The 22,974-nt window shown below is 47.4% G+C and overlaps 1 protein-coding gene across 4 annotated transcripts in view; it reads left to right on the top strand.

The window, feature by feature from the left end:
• The window catches only part of ADGRB1 (adhesion G protein-coupled receptor B1), a 380,579-nt gene that overhangs the window by 213,448 nt on the left and 144,157 nt on the right, over window positions 1–22,974 (top strand). For all 4 annotated transcript variants that reach the window (XM_083516501.1, XM_083516500.1, XM_083516503.1 and 1 more), the window contains exons 13-17: window positions 2,435–2,543; window positions 5,134–5,277; window positions 6,304–6,379; window positions 11,889–11,991; window positions 13,081–13,124. In XM_083516501.1, the coding sequence (XP_083372627.1) occupies window positions 2,435–2,543; window positions 5,134–5,277; window positions 6,304–6,379; window positions 11,889–11,991; window positions 13,081–13,124 (476 nt within the window). The remainder of the gene's footprint in view (window positions 1–2,434; window positions 2,544–5,133; window positions 5,278–6,303; window positions 6,380–11,888; window positions 11,992–13,080; window positions 13,125–22,974) is intronic.

Below are 22,974 nucleotides of genomic sequence, written 5' to 3'. Positions count from 1 at the left end.
GCAGCAAGAAGAAGCTGGCAGCGGCGGCAGGTTAGGGGTTAGGGGGCGCAAATTACTTGCCTTGCCCCGGGTGCTGACAACCCATGCTACGCTGCTGCATCCAAATGACAATATCTGATAACAACCGATGTCATCTTAGGATGCAGCCAATCAGATTTCTCTGCATGACATCACCATAGGCACATCCTCACTTTAAACTAGCCTTATTTTCCTTCAGAGGTGCCATCTTGCGGATGGATCCAATTGGCTGCATGACAGTATCACTCTTATTAAGGGAGAAGGCAGGCTACTATTATTATTTTTTAACAAAGAAGTGGTGCTACAGCTGCAGTCGATTAGGATGCAAACAGCTATGAACTAATGCTAGGGGGAAAGGGGGCAAACTTTGGAGAAGCAATTCAGGCATCCCTGAAAGCTGCTGTTTCGTGCTGAAAGTGTTGCACCTCCAAATCCTGCTAGCAGATTTTCAAATCCATCCTCTGCGAATGCAGGAAGAAGAAGAGTTTGGATTTGATATCCCACTTTATCACTCCCCATAAGGAGTCTCAAAGCGGCTAACAATCTCCTTTTCCCTTCCTCCCCCACAACAAACACTCTGTGAGGTGAGTGAGGCTGAGAGACTTCAGAGAAGTGTGACTGGCCCAAGGTCACCCAGCAGCTGCATGTGGAGGAGCGGGGAATCAAACCCGGTTCACCAGATTATGAGTCCACTGCTCTTAACCACTACACCACACTGGCCTGGGAAGCCTGTGTGGAAGGACTTGACTGTGACAGAGGTGTCTTCCCTTACATCCTCTATCCTATTTCCAAATAAAATCCCAGGAAGATCTATGTGTGCTAAATCCAATAAATGCAGGAGGAGGGAAAAAACCTAGGGAAGAATGAGCTGTTCAGGATCAACTCATTGGATGTTGAAATCCCCTTTGTGCTGTAGGCCAGTTGTATACCAGTGTAGCATAACAAGCTGCTGGGCTGAAAATATAAGCCTTTGTGGGAATGTTCAGGGATGCAGGAGAGGATATACTGTCTGATTATAGGCTTTCCAATTTGTATAAACAAGTTCACAATTTAGCAGAGTAACATTCCCCTTTTTAAAACTCGCAGCGGATGTGTTTGCTCAGGCTCGCTAAAGCCTCTATAACAACTGCTCTGGGATTTGCCCCTTATTCCCTCATAAAAGATCAGACACGACACAGTCTTCTATAAAAGTATAAAAAAGAGTTTACTCACATTCTGTTCACAATCGGATCCCAGAAGGCAGACTTAGCTTAGAAAAGTAACATACACCTGGAAACTATCTCATAAGGAGACATTCCCTTTGTCCTCTCTTGGCTGGAAGCATCTTTGGCTAAGCAGATGTTGCTTCTTTGATGCATGTAGTCAAAGAGAGAGAGATGACTGCCCTGTCCTGTGCTTTTGTCGTTACCTGCACAGGTGAGGCCACGCCCACCTCTAGTCACATGCAGAGAAAGTCTGTCCCAGACCAGAAGGAAACAGGAAGTTTACCTGCTGGCTGGACAAACATTCCTCCCCGTGTGTACACTCTAGGAAGGTTGTACTTGACTGCTCTTGTGTTTCACATCCCACAGCCAGGCTTTCTGTGCATATCTGCAGGCCTTGGGCATTGTCACAAAATCAAGGTGCTAGTCCTCAAGCCTTAAGAGAAAATGGGGCAGCTATTTGTCTGATGAAATACCAGGAACCGGAGTAGTGACAAATGGGACCCAGATCCAGCTATGCAGCTTGCTTAATTTCTCCTTCCCTCACCCCAAAAAGTCATGTTGAAATACAGTTGGGCTCCTTTTCATCACCATCTGAAAGTTCATTACTTTGTTCAGGTTTGGGGAAGAAAGTTACCTTGCAGGCCATATGCGATACTCGAGGTACCCAATGTGCTTAATGTTTGAAGATAGCACAGCATTTGAGTGATATTTAATGCAGTTTGCTCAGAGTCCCACTCAGGACTTCCCTTCCCTCTTTCTGTGTGCCTTAAAAATCAGCTCCCGAGAGTCCAGAAAAGAGGAGGAATTTCTTTTGCACAAGAGAATGTCTGCTGCAATAGCAATACAGTAGGGTTGGAAACAGCCCTTTATTTTTATTTTGTGTATGATTTTATGATGATGTATGCCATTCTGCAATGGTCAGGTGAAGGCCAGTCTAGAAAAACTCAGCAGCAGCAGCATCATCCAAAAGGATGAATACATTGCACAAAATTGGCAGTATAAAATTTTCGGGATCTATTGTGACTGCTATCCTGGTCTTACTTGAGGAAGTGCTGTGTGTGTTTGTGTGTGAGAGAGGGGGAAGGAGGACCCCAATTTGAACTTAGTCTTGGGTTATCAGCAATTATGGACCTGCAGGTCTATTATTATTATTATTATTATTATTATTATTATTATTATTATTAAAAATAAATAAATGCATGCCTTTGCAGATGGGACCGAATGTCAAGGAACTTTTTAGGCTGGTGGAGGACTTCATTGACGTCGTAGGATTTCGTATGAAGGACTTCCAGGATTCCTATCAAGTGACTGAAAACTTGGGTGAGTAGGTTGGACCACCCCATTCCTGAATGCCTTTAGCCAGCTGGTCATTTCAAAACATTAATAGCATTTATTCTTTTTCTGCAGTTTGGATTAATTGATGGGGGGGTATCAGTGGGGAGGCTGTTTATCCAATTCCTTCTTCTAGGGAAAGAGACACTGAGCTAGCTCCAACTGCTGCTTTCTTTAGGATACATTTGCGTGTAATGTGTAGTTTGGCCCTTGGGACATTTTGTTTTATTTATTAGCAGAATACAGCCCTATACCCTCAGGGTGCTTACAGCATAAAATCACAAAATAAAACACAAAATACATAATAAAGCAAAAACAGCACAATAACTCCCCCTCCCCAGCACATTTTGGAGGGGCATGGGATATCAATCAACCAAAGGCCTGGTTGAAGAGGAACGTTATTGCCTGGTGCCTAAAGGTATCTAAAGGGATGCGGGTGGCACTGTGGATTAAACCATCAGAAGGTTGGCGGTTGGAATTCCCATGATGGGGTGAGCTCCCGTTGCTTGGTCCCTGCTCCTGCCAACCTAGCAGTTTGAAAGCACATCAAAGTGCAAGTAGATAAATAGGTACCGCTCTGGCGGGAAGGTAAACGGCATTTCCGTGCACTGCTCTGGTTCGCCAGAAGCGGCTTAGTCATGCTGGCCACATAACCCGGAAGCTGTCTGCGGACAAACGCCGGCTCCCTCGGCCAATAAATCGAGATGAGCGCCGCAACCCCAGAGTCGGTCACGACTGGACCTAATGGTCTGGGGTCCCTTTACCTTTAAAGGTATCTAATGAAGGTGCCAGCCAAACCTCCCCGGGGAGAGCATTCCACAGATGGGGAGCCACTACAGAGAAGGCCCCGTTTTCATGTTGTTGCTCTCTGGACCTCTCGAGGCGGAGGCACCCAAAGAAGAGCCTCAGAAGATGATATTAGGGTCTGGGCAGGTTCATATGGAAAGAGGTGGTCCTTGAGGTATTGCAGTACTGAGACATTTAAGGCTTTATAGGTCAAAACCAGCCCTTTTAATTGGGCCTGGAAACTATCTGGTAGCTGGTGCAGTCAGTCCAGGATCAGTGTAATTATATGTTCAAACCATCTCGCCCAGGTGAGCAACCTGGCCACCAAATCTGCACTCACCTTGCAAGCAGAACTTCCCTGGTTCAGGTTCAATCCTTGGCATCTTCAGGTGAAAGGATAAGGAAGCAGATGCTTCAGACATTCTCTGCCTGAGACCCCTGGGGAGATGCTGCCAGTCAGATTAAGCTGTCCAGGGCTAGATGTACCAATTGCCTGACTCAGCTTAACTCGGCATCGTACGTTCCTGTCGTGCGGAGTTAATTTGTTCAGACAAGCCGTGTATAACAATAGGCGCAACTAAGACAAACTTCATTACATCACATTAATTTGCTGCACCACTTACATCTACCTCGGAACACTTGGCAATAAAGCAGAAAATGAAAGGTCAGCAATAAAATGACAAAACCTCAGTATCATAAAAAGAACGGTCGTCAACACAGTAGTGGCCGCAAAACAGTGAAGGATGCAATTGTCTTATTAGCCATCATATGCCAAATGTTGCAGACTTGTGTTTTTCAGTAGGTAGTGAAAATAAGTTGTTGAAGGGGGATGAGAGTAATTACAATCAGAGGGAATTTCATAAATGAGGAGCCACCACCAAGAAGACCCAACCACGAGTCTCTGCCTAATATTGATATTGAATATTGCAAACTCCACATATTTTACATACTTCATTGTTCCTTTCTTATAACTTTGTCAGTTATAAACATTTTAATACCATTTCCTGCTGCCTGATAGATGGAGCTCCTGTACTTCTCCAATATCCCTAGAAGGCGCTAACAAATAGGAACCTGATATCTCAGTTGTGAGTCCCGATAGGTTCCTCACTCCAACAATTTCCATTAGAGTCTCCAAAACTCTACTCCAAAAGGCTTGAACGCATGATGAGTGCATTATATCAAAGCTTATCTGTCTGCCCTGCCAACAAGCAGGAGAAACAGATGTGAAAAATGTGCTCTGTAATTGAGACTGTCATTGAAAGTTCTTTATATGGAACCGTTGAATGAATTTAACTCAGGGAGGGGAAACATTTTCAGCCCAAAGTTTGCGTTCCCTTTGGGGCAACCTTCTGAAGACCACACCCAGTGGCTGGCAGGGCCAGAAGCAGAAATTGGGCAGACCAACAAGTTCAAAATTTACCTTTGGACAGTAGGTACACACACCCTTCTCTATCCTCCCTCCAGATGAGCAAAGACCCATTCTGGTGAAACAGAAGTGATCAGGGAGGTGGCGGGGGGGGGGGGAGAAGCAGGACCAGTGAAGGGTGCAGGCTAGAGAAGGCTCAAAGGGCCAGATACAGAGACCTAGAGGGCCACATTTGACCCCCAAGATGCGAAGTTCCAAGCCCCTGATTTCACTCCCTATTCCTCTTCCGTACGCCCACAACCAAGCTGCTAAGTTGTTCTCCTGATCTAAATGTCCATTGTTACTCCTGTGCATGTGAAACTCACTGGGCAGATGAAAGTTGGCTTGATTTCTTCCTCTCTCTCTCTCTTTCTCTCTCCTCTCAAGTCCTCAGCATCCAGAAGCTTCCTGCCAACGCAGCCAAAGACATTAGCTTCCCTATGAAAGGCTGGCGGGGCATGGTGGATTGGGCCCGCAGTGCAGAGGACAAGGTCACTGTTTCCAAAAGCATCCTGTCCACGGGGGTTTCAGGTAAGGGGAATGGGACGGCTGCAGGTGAGATTTTTCCTCTTGGCACAGGCTGCAGACAGAAGCATGTCATGGAGGAAGCGTGTTTATTTTGCCTTTTTAATCTGATCAGTATAGATACAGATACAGATAGATAGAGATATAGAGAGTAGATATAGATAGATATAGACATATGATATCCAAGGATACTTTATTCAGACTTGGATTATCTTCTTGTTCTATGCTTCTTAGCAAATTCTTAGCAAATAATTCACTCTCAGATTCTTAAGTAAACAAGAAAAAACCGCAGGGTTTACCCACTTATCAAAGCCTTGCCATGGTTCAACAGCTGCACTGATGAAAACCAGGCAGGCTGGTTTAATCCTTAAACGTTACAAATATCCACCATCCAGTTCAAAATGGAAATTGCTTTCCAGAGGAGAGCAAAGATATGTCTTCTCCCATCGCAGGCAGAAAAAGGAGTGCGTAGTGACAGGAAGGAAGAGGTAGGGATTAACCCATGGTCTTCCCCTCGACACCAGGTTTTGGGGTATGACATCATAGAGTCCCCTCTATGCAGGTTCTGAAACTCCATGGTGCCATTGCCCCTGTTTGAGGGCTGTCTAGCAATCATGCATTTGTGATTTGGCTGCTTTGAACTACAACTCCCATCAACCCCAGCCCACCATAGTCAATGATCTGTAACAGTGCTTTCCCCCCTAGAAAAATAGGTGCCGGTAATCACCATGAAGTCGTTACAGTAAGTGCCACACTTTTTAACAACAAAAAGAGGCCAGTACTTGGTACCCTTCAGAACCCCCAAGAAGAAGAAGAAAACCACTGGTCTGGAATGACGCAAGTTACTTTCTTCCACTCCATCTTGCTCTTCTCAAGCCATGCTAGACATTCTCTCTGACTGATGCCCACGTCTCTCTTTCTTGCTCTCTCATGCCTTGTTCCTGCCCATCACCTCTCAATGCCACCTTGAGCCGGTTCCTCTTCCTCTCCACTTATTCTGTTGCTTGTTTTTGCCCTGTTGCTTCTTCACAGAGACAGATGACTCCGCTGTCTTCGTGGTGGGGACAGTCCTGTACCGAAACCTGGGTGGGATCCTCTCCCTTCAGAGGTAAGGCTGATGCACGTGTTTGTGAAATGAGTTGGGAGTGGGTAGTCCATTGGTCGGTCATGGACATCTTAGAACAGAGGTGACAAATCATTCCCTGACCAACCTTACACAGCTGGACTCCCAGATACGTTCTTGGGAGTTGCATATGGTTGATAAGCAAGCAGAAATGAGAGAGGGGGGTCAGTCCACTTATTCACCAGCAGATCTGGATCTAGGGATCAGGAATGTGGTCAAAGAGTATCTAAGTTATGGTTACCAGATGTCCCCGTTTCCCAGCCCTTGGATTTACAAATCTGTCCCTGGACAAATTCCGTCCCCGGGATGTCCCCGGATTTCATTTAATGTCCCTGGATTTATATTTTAAGTGTTGTAGATTTATTAGTAGGGAATGAATGTTGTGTGATTGGTTCAACGGCACAAGACACATCATATGGGGGCTTCTGGCAAGGCAAAATGGCGGGCGCCACGGCAGCGAGCAGCTCCTGAAGCCAGCCAGAGCCAACTGAACTGCCAGGCTGGCTCCAGGCTGCTGAGACTGCCACTGCCATTGCCAAGGGGGAACCGGGGATGTCTGGTGCATCAACTGGGGAAACCACTGACACACACCCCCCTGTGACCCACATCGGGCTGGGTGTGAGAGTGCCTGGCCAACTGGCTGACTGCCAAGGGGAGCTCTGGGGCCAGGAAAACCCCGGCGCCGATGCAGGGAGAAGTAGGAGAGGAGAAGGAGAAGGAAGAGAGAGAAAGAGGAAGGAGGAAAAAAGAGGAGAGCCCTGACCTTGCCGAGCTGAGGAGGAGAGGTAGGAGAACACTGGGAGGGCAAGGACATGTGGCCGAGCCCAGGCCCGACCCAAGCCTACTCCATGGTGGCTAGCGCTCCAAGAGAGCAGGCCGGGGCCCAGAAGAGGCCGCGTGACAGAGGAGACCACAGAAGAGAAGATATTACTTCTTAATATATATTTTTTAAAATAACTTTTCTCCCTCTTTCTTTAAAAAAAGTGTCCCCGGATTCTTTGAAAGAAATCTGGTAACCTTAATCCACATATTAAGATAAGGGAGTGATTTCTAGCAGCCGACAAGAGGGATGTTGCTTAACCCTTACCCTACCAATGATTTCCTGGAACTCCCTTATCCCAGATTTGTTCCCTCCAGCTGAGGCTCTGGGTGCATTTTTGCCACATCAGCTCAGGAAGGAAGTGTCAGGAGGAAAGCAAGAGAAGGCTTAAGCATTCTCTCCCACCACCTGTGTCTCCACTGCTAACCAGGCCACCCCTCCCTACTGCTCCGTTTCAGCTGCTCATCAGCAACTTGGGATCTCAGACCTGCTGAATGTGCGGTTTGGTCCTTAAAGGCCACAATGCCATATTGCACAGAGCTGAAACATGATGACATGATGTAGTGCCCTTATGAAAACATTGACTTAGAATCATAGAACTGTAGAGTTGGAAGGTACCCCCAATGGTCTAGTCCAACAATTGTAGATGAACATACTTTGGATCTGCACCCATTTAGACATCTGTCTGGGCTTTTGAATGCAAAGCCAGAAGCTCTACCCAGCCAACTGCAGACAGGGCAAACAACGGCGGTTTGGATCTGTGCATTTAAGTGGTGAATGTGATGTGTAATTGCAAGCAGCAATGCATGTGGGATGTGGAGCAAGGATTCGGAACTGCTCTTTGAGAATCAGCTGCCTGCTTTGATGGACAAGTGTCCTGAAAATGATCAGGTGGGAAGGCAGGGATATTTACAAAAGGGGGGGGGTGTCTTTGTGCATACTCCCTAGGGCAGAGGATTCTTCCAAGTTCCCTCTCTGTGGGGTTCCTCTTGAAGAGTGTCTCATGTGCTCTCTGGAGGTATTTTTTGTGATGCTTTGGGAGCGCTCCTGCACAGCCATCCTGCTGTGTGCTTCCGACTTCCTCTCTGCTGCCTTGGGGCTTGTGAGTCTCTGCAATCTCTGATGGTAAAAGAGAGATCTCTCTGTTCTACATCTCACTTTCCCTGCCTCTCCGTCTTCTCTCTGAGGCCGAGGCAGGTACTGAGGCAGCAAATTAAGCCTCCCTCTGGCACCTTCAAGATTCGTTCTGCACTGATTAGCATGAGAGCATTTCCTGTAAATTCCAGGCCTTTGCTCCCGGCTGGCTATCATTGAAGGGACCTGCAGATTTGAAGCTGCATCTAGGCTTGGGACTTGTGAGCAGATTAGTGAGCAAATAGTCTATACTCTCTGATGTCCTCTCTGTGGGATTCGCTTGGGAGATCAATCCCCGGGTGGAGATGTGAATTAAATGCAGCAAGCCATAAACAAATGCGGTGTTAAAAAGTGATTGCACATCTTTGATAACTGTGCAGTGTCGCAGGTGAGGTTGTGAGCTGGACAGACGCCTGGTTCCAATCCTGCCACAACCATGAACTCAGTAGGTGTCCTTTGGGAAGTCAGTGGCCACGCAACCCTATCCCAACTGTGGAATGTTGACAGTGAAGCAACACACCACCTACAAAGTAGTTACAGATTTCCAGCATCCTATCATCTCAGAAAGACGTGTGGTTAGCAGTCCTCCAGTGCCAGAGATGAGCTGAGTTTGTTGGCAATTGCAAGCACCTCTGCCAGGCCTTTGGGATTTTGAGCTGATCTGGAGCCAGTGATTTTCCAGGTCGGGCACTTGATGAGCGTCCCAGGGCTCAGAAGCGCCCCTCACCAGCCAGGCAGAGGCAGGGCAGGAGAAGAGGCAGGCAGTGCTGCTGCTGCAAAGAAGATGAAGTTTGGTACCAACTCTGTTTTCAAGTATGGGCCTTGTATTGAGAGGAGCAGATGGAAGGATGCTGCATACAAAGCTGGATTCCAAAGCTCAGCTGTTTTAATATTTTGGGGTTGCTTTAAGGTGGCGTACGGCTTGCGATCTGTCTAGGATGAAGGGCAGGGAATCAATTTCACAAATACATAAATAAAATAAATCTAGCACCTCCTTTCCCCATACGAGCCTACCCATTCATTAAAGTCGCCCTAAAGTCCAAACACCAATCCCCTGCCCTGAGTAGTCCAGTCTCCAGAGATTAGGCAGATAGTTTTCTCTGTGGTGGGACCCCATTTGTAGTACAGGCAATCCCGGTTTTAGGCATGACCAAGATATGTGGGATCATATACACACACATAGCGCCGAACCCGGAAGTGACCGAGAATGTCATAAAAGAGATCACTAAAAGGGCAGGGCAGAGCGGGGATGGAACAAGGCGGACCGAGGTGTTTTGATTGCATGCTATTTCATGCAAGCATAAATTGACCCAGAGCACAACCCCTACACAAATCAGGGGTTGCCTGTACAAACGTGTTCAATAAACACACAAGACGTAACCGGCTGTATGTTTGAAAAAATAATATATACTATTCATTGTATTGAATTGTAGATTTCAGCAGAAGTAGTTCATAAAGTTCAACGAAAAATATAGAAGACCCAGTGAATCAGTTTATTCTCTAATCAGTTTATGCATAAGGTCGACAAATGTGAAAGTGTCTATTTCACCTGTCTGTTCAGAGAGTCCAACAATCCACATGAAAGGTTGTTGGAGTTCCACAGAATCCTTTCACAGAGTCTAAGGCAAGGATTTCTGGAACATTAGCCTTGTTTGCCATCCTAGGCTTCATCAGTAGTACAAACTCATACAGTGGCGCCTTGCAAGACGAAAAGAATCCGTTCTGTGATTCTCTTTGTCTAGCGGTTTTTTCATCTTGCGAAGCAAGCCCATTGACGGATTAGCGGATTAGCGCTATTAGCGGCTTTTAGCGGCTTATCTGCTGATCGGATCAGCTGATAAGCAGCTTAGCGGCTTAGAAAAAGGGGGAGAGGGAAAAAACCAGCAGGAACTCACAAGACATTGTCGTCTTGCGAAGCAAGGCCATAGGAAATTCGTTTTGCGAAGCACCACCAAAACGGAAAACTCTTTCATCTAGCGAGTTTTCCGTCTTGCGAGGCATTCGTCTTGCGGGGCACCACTGTATATGATATCACAGGACAGTGGATCTTATAGCATAGTAATACTTGTCTTAGACTCTGTGAAAGGATTCTATGGAACTGCAACAACCTTTCATGTGGATTGTACAAACTCCTTGGCAATATCTTCACAGCAGCTTAAACTGTGGCATTCGCCTTCACAAGAGGTAGTGATGGCCATCAACTTCAGAAGAAAATTAGACAGATTCATGGGGGACGAGGCTGTCAATGGCTACTTGCTATGATCAGAGGCAGTAATGCTTCTGTATACTGATTGTTGGGAATCAGAAGTAGGGAGAAGGCTGTTGCGTGGCGTGTTTCTGTCCCTCTCAGCGGAAATAAAGACACAGGACACAATTATTTAAGGTTAATGGGCTAAATATGGCCACAACTTTATTGGTTACAGGTGATGAGCGGTATTGGCTTAGGCATTGGTGCTAACAGACTATTCGGCTTCAGCTTGAAGTCCGGGAAGGGTTAATCACCAGTAGGGGGAGTCCTGCTGATGCACATCAACTAGGAATTCCCCTGGGGTCACCGCTAGGGGGTGTGCCTTAGACCCTCACCTCCCCAGGCTTTGGACAGGGCCACCCCCCCCCCCAGAATCCTTTATCGGACTACCCTTCAATATGTGGGGCAGGTGATGGCGTTTCCTCCCCTCTTCCATCTACAAAACAATACCAATACCAATGCCTAACCGTCAATGCTAAGAAAGTTGTAATGATTTGCTACGAGGTAGGCGAAAACCAAGTGGCTGGTGCCAATTTGCCAAGTGGAAAAATTCCTACCAGGCCCCTCAACGGCGACCAACCAAGGTCCATAGCAAGGTCAAGGAACGAACAGCTTAAAGGGTGGGAGGGTGGGAAACAGGAACAGCTGGTATGTGGGAAAATAGGGATATCCCTGACCGCGCCTGCGTTTACATCGGGCAGGCCATGCCCCCCAAGCCAGCCAATTGGCTGGCCAGGGGGTGACACGGCCGGGGATTCCCCCAATCGTGCGGGGGCTGGGCTCCAGCCTCCGCGCGCATGGAGGGGCCATGACACCCGCAATCCCACCTCTTCTGCAGGTTGGAAGTGGCTTTGCACTAATATTCTCCTTGTGGGCTTCTTACATAGTCATCTGGTTGGTCACTGTGAGAACAGGATGCTAATAGAGATGAAGCTTTAACCTGATTCTGCTCTTTGCTATGTTCTTATCTGCCTACAAGCTTTTATTATTATATGTTTCTCATTTAGTCACCTGGTTGCTTTGTTCTCTTAAGTTTCTGGGTAACAATATCGTGATTTTCGCTGCTGGCCTTTTGTCTCCTTGTATTTATTTCATTGTTCCAACATTGCTGTTTAATCCATCAGTTTTAAAGTGTGTCATGCTGATCGCAAACTGCCTTAGGCAGATTTTGTGCAAAGGTGGAATCACAACACTTGAAAATGAATAACGTCATGGGAGTTTCTCTCCATTGCTGTGACTTCTCCCCATTCTGCCCCTTCGCTGCCTTTTGACATGCTGTGTTTTCTCCCTAGAAATACTACAGTTCTGAATTCCAGAGTCATCTCTGTGACTGTGAAACCAGCTCCCCGCTCACTGCTCACCCCAATGGAAATTGAGTTCTCCCATTTGTACAATGTAAGCACCTACTTCGCTAAAAAGGAAAATGTCGCTGATATGAATGAAGTTCAATATAGCTGCTGCCACCCCAAAACCCTATGACATCTGAGCCTAGGAAGAAACACTGTATTTTGAGAGGTTGGGTGTTTTTTAGGGGAGGTGGGTAAACCTGAAAAGAGAAATATATGGGTTGCTTTGTTTTTAAATGGTAAAGGCGTATAGAAAGGTTGGGATCATCTAGATCCCCTATGGTCTTCTAGATCAGTTGACTCCAAGGCTGGGTCCCCACATGTTGCAGGACTACAACTTCCATCAACTTGATCTTTGGCTCAGCTGCGACTGATGGGACTTGGAGTTTGACAACAGCATCTGAATTAACATCTGAAGGGCTGACACATGGAAGATGGAGCAAGCTCATTTTCTGCTGCTCCAGAGGGCCAGATCCAAACCAATGGATTCAAATTACAAGAAAGGAGATTCTGACTAAACCTTAGGAAGAACTTTCTGACAGTGGGAGCTATTCAACAGCGGAATGGACACCCGTGGAAGGTGTTGGGCTCTCCTTCATTGGAGGTCTTTGCTTGGAGGTTGGATGGACATCTGTCAGGGATTCTTCAGCTGTAGTTCCTGCATTTCAGGGTATTGGACTAGATGACCCTTTGGATCCCATCCAACTCTACAATTCTATGATTCTATTCACATCTGGGGACACTGAACGATGAAGACCTCCACTCTAGATGTTGCTGGGTGACAGATCCCATCAGTTCCTGAACATTGGCTCTGTTGGCAAGGGCTGATGGGAGCTGGAAGCCAACAACACTGGAAGGGTCATTGGTTCCTTAACTGTGGTTTAGAGGAAGTTGAGTTTGGGATTTCACTCATATGGAGCAACAGGAAGTGTGGCTGGACTACACTACCTATGATGCCCTAAAGACCTCTGAGGCAGGAGAGGGAGGTGGAAATGGGGCGAACTAAAGTTTCCATGGGACTAGTTTTGCTTCACCTGGATAATAATTCAAGTACATGTTATGCTGTATTTAAGCAGATCTCTCAGTCAACGATTCAACACCAGCTCTTTTCTCCTTTCCTCTTTTCTCGTCCTGGCAGGGAACTACCAACCAGACCTGCATCCTATGGGAGGAAACTGATGTGTAAGTTCAGTGGGTTATTTTTCTCACTGTTGGGTCAAGAAAAAGCATTATTTATTCATCGGGTGGGGGAAGGCTGCCATTGTGGAGTGTATTTGCAACACAGAAGGAATGGTCGGACACCCTTTGTTTCTTAACTCATGTGATTGGATAGTCCTTCCAATTCATCCCCACTCTGATCTGTGTCCATCTTATGGTGTAGCAAGCAAAGGCATCAAGGAATCTCAACAAAAACTTAAAACAGGACTGGAAATGGCTCGTGTTCGCTTTTTCATCCCATGCCCAGAACAAACATCAACCCATTGAATGCAATGAGTATTCACTCTTGTTTGCAAATGATTTGTAATGGTTCACATTCCCCGCCCCTTCCATTTGTACAGTGGTACCTCGGGTTAAGAACTTAATTCATTCCAGAGGTCCATTCTTAACCTGAAACGGTTCTTAACCTGAGGCGTGCTTTCGCTAATGGGGCCTCCCGCTGCCGCTGTGCTGCTGTCACGCGATTTTCATTCTTATCCTGGGGCAAAGTTCTTAACCTGGAGCAACCACTTCCTGGTTAGCGGAGTTTGTAACCCGAAGCGTCTGTAACCCGAGTTACCACTGTACTGTGTTTCCTTTACACTGAAATCAATGTGGCAGAGCGACATAATGGCAATGTAAGTTACACAATATTTGTAATCAATTGCATACTGTAAGTTCATCAAACAGCCCATGTGCCCATTGCAAAATCAATTATTGAGGTTCTCAAAATTAAACCATAAGGAAGGGAGAGTGGAACACAGAGGAAGCACCAGCCCAAGGAATGCAACTGGCTGAGGGATAGCAGCTCTCCCCTTTCTTATGGATGCTTCATAAATTAAAACTTTAATGTGGACATATAAAAGGTTTTATGATTGTGCATAAGATTCTAGCTCATGTGCCTTGCATAGCACATCTTCCCATGCTGAGGAAGTGGGATTGATGATTGCTCCCTGCTTGTGGCCACTGACTCAGGGCTCAACATGCATCTGCTCTCTTGCAAGATGCAAAGGAGTCCTTTGTTTCCTTTGGCATTCTGCAGAAAGGTCAATTGGTTCATTTGTGTGGCCATGTGCAACTCTTTTCAGCCCAGACTGTCCTGTGATGCAAGATAGCTGGAGAGGCTGTGTGGCTGGGGAGCCAGAATCTCGAGGCTCACACGATTGCCAGGTAGTTCGTTGGGGAAAACCTTTATAGAAACCAAACACCATCAGATCAAAGGCAAAGGCAGGTGACCAGGAGTCAAGGAGCGGGGGAATCAGCCTTAAAATGGAGTGTTTATGGTCGTGGCCTTGAGGTCTTCAGACTTCAAAGGCAGCCCCATATAGAACATGTTCAACTAGGAAGTTACCACTGCAAAGGGGTCATAGCTAGCAAATCAACCTGATCTGGGAAAAGGCCTGATCTGGGCCTTCAGTAAGAATGTCAAAATGAGGAGCACCCCGCAAACTACCAACCTGCTCTTTCCAGGGGGGTACAACCCAGTCCAGGGTGGACTACCTCTCCACTTGCAGGACATGAGATCCTGAGACACATAACACCTTTGTCTGGAAGGGCACTGATATGCTTACAGCTACCTTTGGCAACAGGTTCGGCCACATAGCTAGTATATGGGATGCAGGTGGTGCTGTGGTTAAACCACAGAGCCTAGGACTTACTGATCAGAAGGGCGGCGGTTTGAATCCCCGCGATGGGGTGAGCTCCCATTGCTCGGTCCCAGCTCCTGCCAACCTAGCAGTTCAAAAGCACTTCAAAGTGCAAGTAGATAAATAGGTACCACTCCGGCGGGAAGGTAAACAGTGTTTCTGTGCGCTGCTCTGGTTCGCCAGAAGCGGCTTAGTCGTGCTGGCCACATGACCCGGAAGCTGTACGCCAGCTCCCTCGGCCAATAAAGCGAGATGAGCGCTGCAACCCCAGAGTCGGTCACGACTGGACCTAATGGTCAGGGGTCCCTGACCATTTTACCTTTGGCAAGAGGTTCAGCCACATAGTTAGCATAGTATTAAGCCTGGTCCATTTTAATAACTCCTGTAAGGGTTGTTTAAATACACAGATCAAGATGAGTTGTCCTTTAAAGCTCCAGTTCCTGAAACACCTGGCTTTATTAGCAGGTTGTGTCCCTCTTTCTCAAAAAAAGAAATCCTAACATGAAGTGTCTGAATCCTTTTTTAAAAAAAAACAAGAAGGGACATGGCGGGGGGGGGGAATCCTACAATCCATCATGCGCTCATTTGCATTTAGATAGATATTTAAGCTGCATTGTTAATAAAGGCTCTTTGATTTAATAAATCCAGCCTGCTTGGGTGACTGCATGTCGCTCTGGTGAGCCAGCCCTCCCCTTCCTCCTCCTCCATGCCCCGCCTTTTATATTTGAATTGGACAAGCTGGGGGAGCCAGCGCTTGTTTGTGTTTAGAATAGCGCGTGTGATTAATGAGCTTTGCAGAAGCTGGCAGAATTGAAAGCTGCGAGCCTGGAACGATTCTGGGTTACGCCGCTGTGTGTTTCCAGAGGTGTTCATAGGAAGTAATTATTAACTGCTTAGCGGCACAGTTTGAGTGGATGTCTCGGCAAACGCCTTCCCCCATTGCCTTGAAAGGCTGCCAAATCTCCTCTGGAGTAAAACTCTGGGAAGGCTTCCTTTGCGGTGGCTTGTAAGGATGGGCATGCAGCCTTCTCAGTGTGGAGAAGGATCAGGGCTTGTCCAGGATGAAGAGAGTAATAGTATCATTGCTCTATTCTGCCTTGGTCAGACCACATCTGGGGTGCTGTGTCCAGTTCTGGGCACCACAGCTTAAGGAGGATATTGATAAACTGGAAGGTGTGCAGAGGAGGGTGACCATGATGGTCAAAGGTCTGGAAACCAAGCCTGATGAGGAGCAGTTGAAGGAGTTAGGTATGTTTAGCCTGGAAAAGAGGAGATGTGATATGGTAGCCATCTTCAGATATCTGAAAGGCTGTCACATGGAAGATGGAGCGAGTTTGTTTTCCACTGTTCCAGAGGGTAGGAACAGACCTAACAGATTCAAGTTACAAGAAAGGAGATTCTGACTAAAACTTAGGAAGAATATTCTGAAGGTAAGAGTTGTTCAACAATGGAATGACCCACCTCCTAAGGTTGTGGACTCTCCTTCACTGGAGGTCTTAAGTAGAGGTTGGGGTCTTCTTTAGCTGTGATTCCTGTATTGCAGGGTGTTAGGTCTCTTAGCCTCAATTCTGTTATTCTAGGCTGGTGGGGAAGTGTTGGGATTTGCAGTTCAAAGAGGAGGAACTGGAAGGGTGGGCCACAGGGGAAATTCTCACATCCCCATGGTCACCCTTCTAAGAAACTGCAGAGGGCCTTCTCGGTAGTGGCACCCGCCCTGGTTCCCTGTAACTTGGCATCTTGCAGTGAGGGAACAGCCAGCAGACCCTCAGCGCTGGACCTCATAGTCCAGGCAGAAAGATGGGAGTAATGTGTGTGAGAAGTGAATTCTCTGGAGGCAGCGCCTGATGCAAATGTACCCCTTAAATATCTTGATTCTCAGAACATCAGGTGAAGATTGGGGGATGGATGGATGTGAAGCCTCTTTTTCTGTTAAGTGCCTTATTCCCTTGGGGATAATTGGCCGGGGCCCACACACATAACAGTGGTTGAAGCAGCAGCAAAACGTGTACAGGGAAAGACCTGAAATAGGCAAGTCTGTCTGTCTCTGACACTCCTTTTTCTTCCTCTCCCATTCTCTATTTAATAAGAATAATAAATTTTATTTATACCCTGCCCTCCCCAGCCAGAGCCGGGCTCAGGGCAGCTAACACCAATAAAATCACAGTAAAAACATAATAGGGGGGGAAAGAGAAGGGGGGGACCCAATTTAAAATACAGGTTAAAATGCAATTTAAAATGCAGCCTCATTTTAAAGTAGCCGGTAAATCAACACCATAAGGGGAGGGAAACATAAGGATCTGACCGAGTCCAAACCAAAGGCCGGGCAGAACAGCTCTGTCTTGCAGGCCCTGTCAAGTCCTGCAGGGCCCTAGTCTCTTGTGACAGAGCATTCCACCATGCCGGGGCCAGGGCTGAAAAGGCCCTGGCCCTAGTTGAAACCAATCTAACCTCATTGAGGCTTGGGACCTCCAAAGTGTTGTTATTTGTGAACATTAAGGTCCTCCATGGGGCATACCAGGAGAGGCGGTCCTATAGGTACGTGGGTCCTAGGCCGCACACCCCATTCACTTTCTTTCGGACACTCCTCTTTCCCCCTCTTTCTCTTTGACTCTCTCTCTCTCTCTCTCTCTCTCTCTCTTTCTCTGACACCCAATTCTCTCTTCTTCATCGCTACCCATCAGGCTAGAAGGTGAACCACAGGTGGCTCTTCCAAGAGGTCTGACCACTTGCCGAGGGCTTTCCCAGTGAGGCCGAGCCCCAGCCTTCAACCCGTAGGTTGACCACCCCAAATATTGTCCACAGAGTTAATCCACCTGACAAGCAGACCATATATCACCGGTCTTGAAAGACCTACACTGGCTCCCAGTACGTTTCCAAGCACAATTCAAAGTGTTGGTGCTGACCTTTAAAGCCCTAAACAGCCTCGGTCCTGTATACCTGAAGGAGCGTCTCCACCCCCATCGCTCAGCCCGGACACTGAGGTCCAGCACCGAGGGCCTTCTGGTGGTTCCCTTCCTGCGAGAAGCCAAGTTACAGGGAACCAGGCAGAGGACCTTCTTGGTAATGACACCCGCCCTGTGGAATGCCCTCCCACCAGATGTCAAAGAGAACAACAACTACCAGACTTTTAGAAGACATCTGAAGGCAGCCCTGTTTAGGGAAGCTTTTGATGTTTAATGGGTTATTGTATTTTAATATTCTGTTGGAAGCCGCCCAGAGTGGCTGGGGAAACCCAGCTAGATGGGCGGGGCATAAATACTAAATTATTGTTATTATTACAGTGGTACCTCAGGTTAAGTACTTAATTCGTTCCAGAGGTCCGTACTTAACCTGAAACTGTTCTTAACCTGAAGCACCATTTTAGCTAATGGGGCCTCCTGCTGCCACCGTGCTGCAGGAGCACGATTTCTGTTCTCATCCTGAAGCAAAGTTCTTAACCAGAAGCACTATTTCTGGGTTAGTGGAGTCTGTAACCTGAAGCGTATGTAACCCGAGGTATCACTGTATGATTTTCTGGGAAATTTTCTCGTGTGAAAGATCCGATGGAAATGAACGAAAAGAGAACTATTCAGGCATCTCCCTCCCCTCCTCATTGCGTGAGGGACAACGATGCCCCCATTCAGTTTATTCTCTTCCCATATGTCCCCCTTAAAAGAGGCTAGCTACGGCAAGGTGCAAAATTTCTGATGTAAAGGGTGTAAGCGCGCCATGGAAACAGAGGTCTGGCGATTCTGTCTCCCTCCTCTGAATTAAGTTCAGATCGGCATGTCCCAATTTCCCCTCCTCTCCAAACACTTGAGAAAAGGAAAACATCCCTTTTCTGTGCCCTCCCTCCTCTGAATACCCAACAATGCCCAGGGTTAGCTGGCTGGCCTGTGGTATTCAGCGCACCAACATGCCCTACATGTTGATGGAACAGGTTCCTCAATGCCAGGACACTCAATTCAGGGTGAAGATGCTGTTGTCGGTTCTCTTTTGCTCCCCTTATCTCTGTGTTGGTTGTGGGTGTTTATCTTCCTGACTCCCACTTTATGCTCACTTTCCTGCTCCCCTTTTCCCTTTCTAAGGGTCTGGGGGGGGGAGGAGGAGACTACCCCCTCCCCACTTTTCTACCAACCTCCTTGGGAAGTGTCCAGTTTTCAGGCTCCTGGCTGCCTCCTGTTGTGCACCAGCGATGTGGGGGCCTCATTATGGGTTTCCATGCTTACCAGTCACATGGCATCTTTGAAATGCTCAGGCCTGTGAGTTAGTCAGCTTTACTGGCCTTGAAGGTGGAGGGGGGGGGAGGAACGGGACGGGACTGAGTTGTGGAGAGAGAGAGAGAGAGAGAGAGAGAGGCAGGGAGGTGCCCACGGCAGTCTGCGGGAGGGAATAAATTAGCTCTGGCAATTTAACTGGAAGAGGCCACGGATCCCGAAAGCCGGAGAAAATATCCTCATCGAGGGAGGGTGCAAAGGTGCGAGGAGGAGATTTGCAGCCACCCTGAACCAGGCCTCAGCTGAGAACTGATGGTAGAGTATTATTAGTAGAGTATAATTAGTATTATTAGTAGAGTATAATTAGTATTATTAGTTACCTCTCCTTTCCCCTGGGGATCGGGGTGGCGAGTGGAGACACAATGGCTAAGAGCCATTGTTGACCCGACTGGCAGAGTTTTCTGGGCATCAGGTTTGAATGTGTGTCCTTCTTGAGCACACACACAGCAGCAAAAATGTGTCTTTCTCTGCAATTGATCCGTATGCATACCGCACAATTGTCCCGTGTTGACCGGGACATCACGATTTTAAAGATGCCATCTGATTGGATACTGGAATGTCCTGGGATCCATGCATCTGCCCTTGGGCTTCTGACACTGAGGAGCGCAACTTTCCCCTCTTCTCAGTGTCTTTTAAAATTTAGTGGGGAAAGAGGGCAGCAGCGGTGGCTGCTGGGAGAGGCCAGGCTATCCCCCAATCAGAACATGCGTTGGGGAATAGAGCAATGTCAATGTGATGGGTTGGAGTGAGGAAGTGAGGAAGTGAGGACAGCCCTCTGCTTCACCTCTCGCAGCCCCAGAAGCACTGGAGAGAGCAGAGTGCATGTACTAGGGATCTGCGAGCCCAGCGCCACTTGACCCACAGCTGGGGTGGTGGCTGTGCACAAAGAGAAGAGAACCTCACAGACATTGTCCTGGATTTGGGCAGAGTTATGCTGGAGGGTTTGCAGAGGTGGTAACAGAGAGAGAGAGACAGTTGTGTTGTAAATTAGACAAATTCATGGTTTAGACAAATTTATGGATGGGACGTGGGTGGCGCTGTGGGTTAAACCACAGAGCCTAGGACTTGCCGATCAGAAGGTCGGCGGTTCGAATCCCCATGACAGGGTGAGCTCCCGTTGCTCGGTCCCTGCTCCTGCCAACCTAGCAGTTCGAAAGCACACCAATGCAAGTAGATAAATAGGTACCGCTCTGGCAGGAAGGTAAACGGCATTTCCGTGCGCAGCTCTGGTTCACCAGAAGCGGCTTAGTCATGCTGGCCACATGACCCAGAAGCTGTACGCCGGCTCCCTCGGCCAATAAAGCGAGATGAGCACCGCAACCCCAGAGTCGACCACAACTGGACCTAATGTTCAGGGGTCCCTTTACCTTTACCTTATGGATGGGAGAGCTCTTGACGGCTACTAGGCACAATGGCTCTACTCTGCCTCCCATGAGAGACAGCAATGCTTCTGAAAACTAGTTGCTCCCCAAGAAGGGGCTCTTGTGATGAACTCCTGCTTGCAGGCTTCCCAAAGGGATCTGGTCGGACACTGTGAGAAGAGGACGTTGGTCTAGATGGGGCTTTGGCCTGATCCAGGAGGTTGTTCTTCTGTTCTTATGGAACTGTGGAACTCGCTGCCAGAGGAGATTGTGGTAGCCACCGACTTTGAAAAAGGATGAGACCAAGTCATGGAGGATTCACCATGATGGCTATGCTGTGCCTCCAAGGTTGGAGGTAGCAATCCTTCTGAATGCCATTTGCTGGAAACCATAGGAGGAGAGAGGTCTCGTGCCCCAGTCCAGCTTGCAGGTTTCCCAGTAGAGACATCTGGTTGGCCTCTATGGGAAGAGGATGCTGGACTAGATGGGTCGTTGACCTGAGCCAACATGCTCTTCTTATGTTCATAAATGGAGCTCTGGTGATTTCAGGCTTTCTAATATGTATGGTCACCACACAGCACTGAATATGCAGAATGTATCTGTTGTTGTTCAGTCGTTTAGTCGTGTCTGACTCTTCATGACCCCATGGACCAGAGCACACCAGGCACTTCTGTCTTCCACTGCCTCCCACAGTTTGGTCAAACTCATGTTGGTAGCTTCAAGAACACTGTCCAACCATCTCGTCCTCTGCCGTCCCCTTCTCCTTGTGCCCTCCATCTTTCCCAACATCAGGGTCTTTTCCAGGGAGTCTTCTCTTCCCATGAGGTGGCCAAAGTCTTGGAGCCTCAGCTTCAGGATCTGTCCTTCCAGTGAGCACTCAGGGCTGATTTCCTTCACAATGGAGAGGTTTGATCTTCTTGCAGTCCATGGGACTCTCAAGAGTCTCCTCCAGCACCAGAATTCAAAAGCATCAATTCTTCGGCGATCAGCCTTCTTGATGGTCCAGCTCTCACTTCCATACATCATTACTGGGAAAACCATAGCTTTAACTATGCGGACCTTTGTTGGCAAGGTGATGTCTCTGTTTTTTGCAAATGTGTACATCTATACCTTGTGTGTGGTGTACTTGTGGACAGGTAACTAAGGCTTTTTGCCAGCTCCCTATGGTCTCATGTTCCCGCTGGAGGAGGTAAATTTGCTTTGTTCCGTAGACACATGGTAGAATCCCCACCCTTTCACACAGAGAGAATTGTTTGCTGCTTCATGAGTCTGGGACAGGGTAGCCCTGTAGCAGAGTACACACACCGCTCCCCATATAACTCTTGAATTCATTGTTGCTTGTGCAGCTTGCTAAGAATGTGCCAAGAATTGCTAATGCATTGGGAGTTCTTCTCAGCATTACTTACTTGACCCAGCAGACGGAAACAGCCGCGGTCAAATGCTCTGCCCAGACTCTTGAATGGCTTAACTTACAGGGGTTGGCTGAAACAGGAGTCAGCCAACAGGCATTTCAAATCCAGAGATCCCGAGTGCACATTGAATTTATTGTGAGGTTGCAATCTCTCCTTTTGAAATTTCAAGAAGGGAGCATGTGTTGGCCTCTGAATTTACTGCAAGGTTGTCATCTTTCCTTTGGCAATTGTAAAGTGTGTGGTTTTCTCGTTTTTCGAACTGGCATGGAAGAGTTAGCGGGTTGCCTTATATATGCCCTTTCGCTTCCCCCCTTATCTTTTCTTTAAAAAATGGGATTTATATTCTGTCTCATGCCCACAAAGAGCATTCAGGGCAGTTTACAATGCACCATAAAACACACAATGAACTAAAGATGGGCAGTGTCTTATCCAATCAGTTCCAGCAAAGTGTCGAATGATTTTATTCAGCTCCACCAAAACCCTGGAATGGATAGCAGATTCTAGAATGGCTTCTGTAATTCACTTCAGCAGCCAGGTTGCACTTATTACCTTTCGGACCCTGACCCCAAGGGTTTCAAATCCAGAAAGGAAACTCTAGGATCAAGCAACGAGTTAATCATCAACCAATCTTCTTCTACACTGAGACCTTTGGGAGAATTTGTGAGCTTTCCCACGCTCACCTCAGATTAATTTACCAGTTATTTTTCCTCTGCAAAGAAGTACAAAAAGTTGAGACTCAGAAGGTTGTATTCAGTGTTGTTTTGAGCAGAATAGACCCACTGAAATGGATGAAGCTAAGTTAGCTGAGCCCATCTGGATCTGCTCTGAGTAGGGCTAATGCCGAAAGTGAACCAGAATGTGGCCAAAAATGTTTGCCGCCAGCCTTCACTTTTCTCATCTGGCAAATTCCTGTGATGGTGGTGGCAACAGTGGGGCCAGATGGGAAGAAGAGAGGAGTGCAGAAGCAGGTTGTGTTGTGGGGCAGACCCACAGAGGCAGCCTCTGGCCACTGGTGCCACTGCTATGGAGCCATCCTCCTGACTTTTGAGGCTGCTGAGCTGGATCAAAGTTCAGGGCTGGGTAGATGCATCTCTTGATTAATAATAATAATAATAATAATAATAATAATTTTTATTTATACCCTGCCATCCCCAGCCAAG

Source organism: Podarcis liolepis (genome assembly GCF_965112155.1).
Source record: "Podarcis liolepis genome assembly, chromosome: 8".
In the NCBI taxonomy this organism is placed as follows: domain Eukaryota; kingdom Metazoa; phylum Chordata; class Lepidosauria; order Squamata; family Lacertidae; genus Podarcis; species Podarcis liolepis.
Note: the sequence above shows the minus strand (reverse complement) of the source record. Positions and strands in the feature narration are given on the sequence as shown.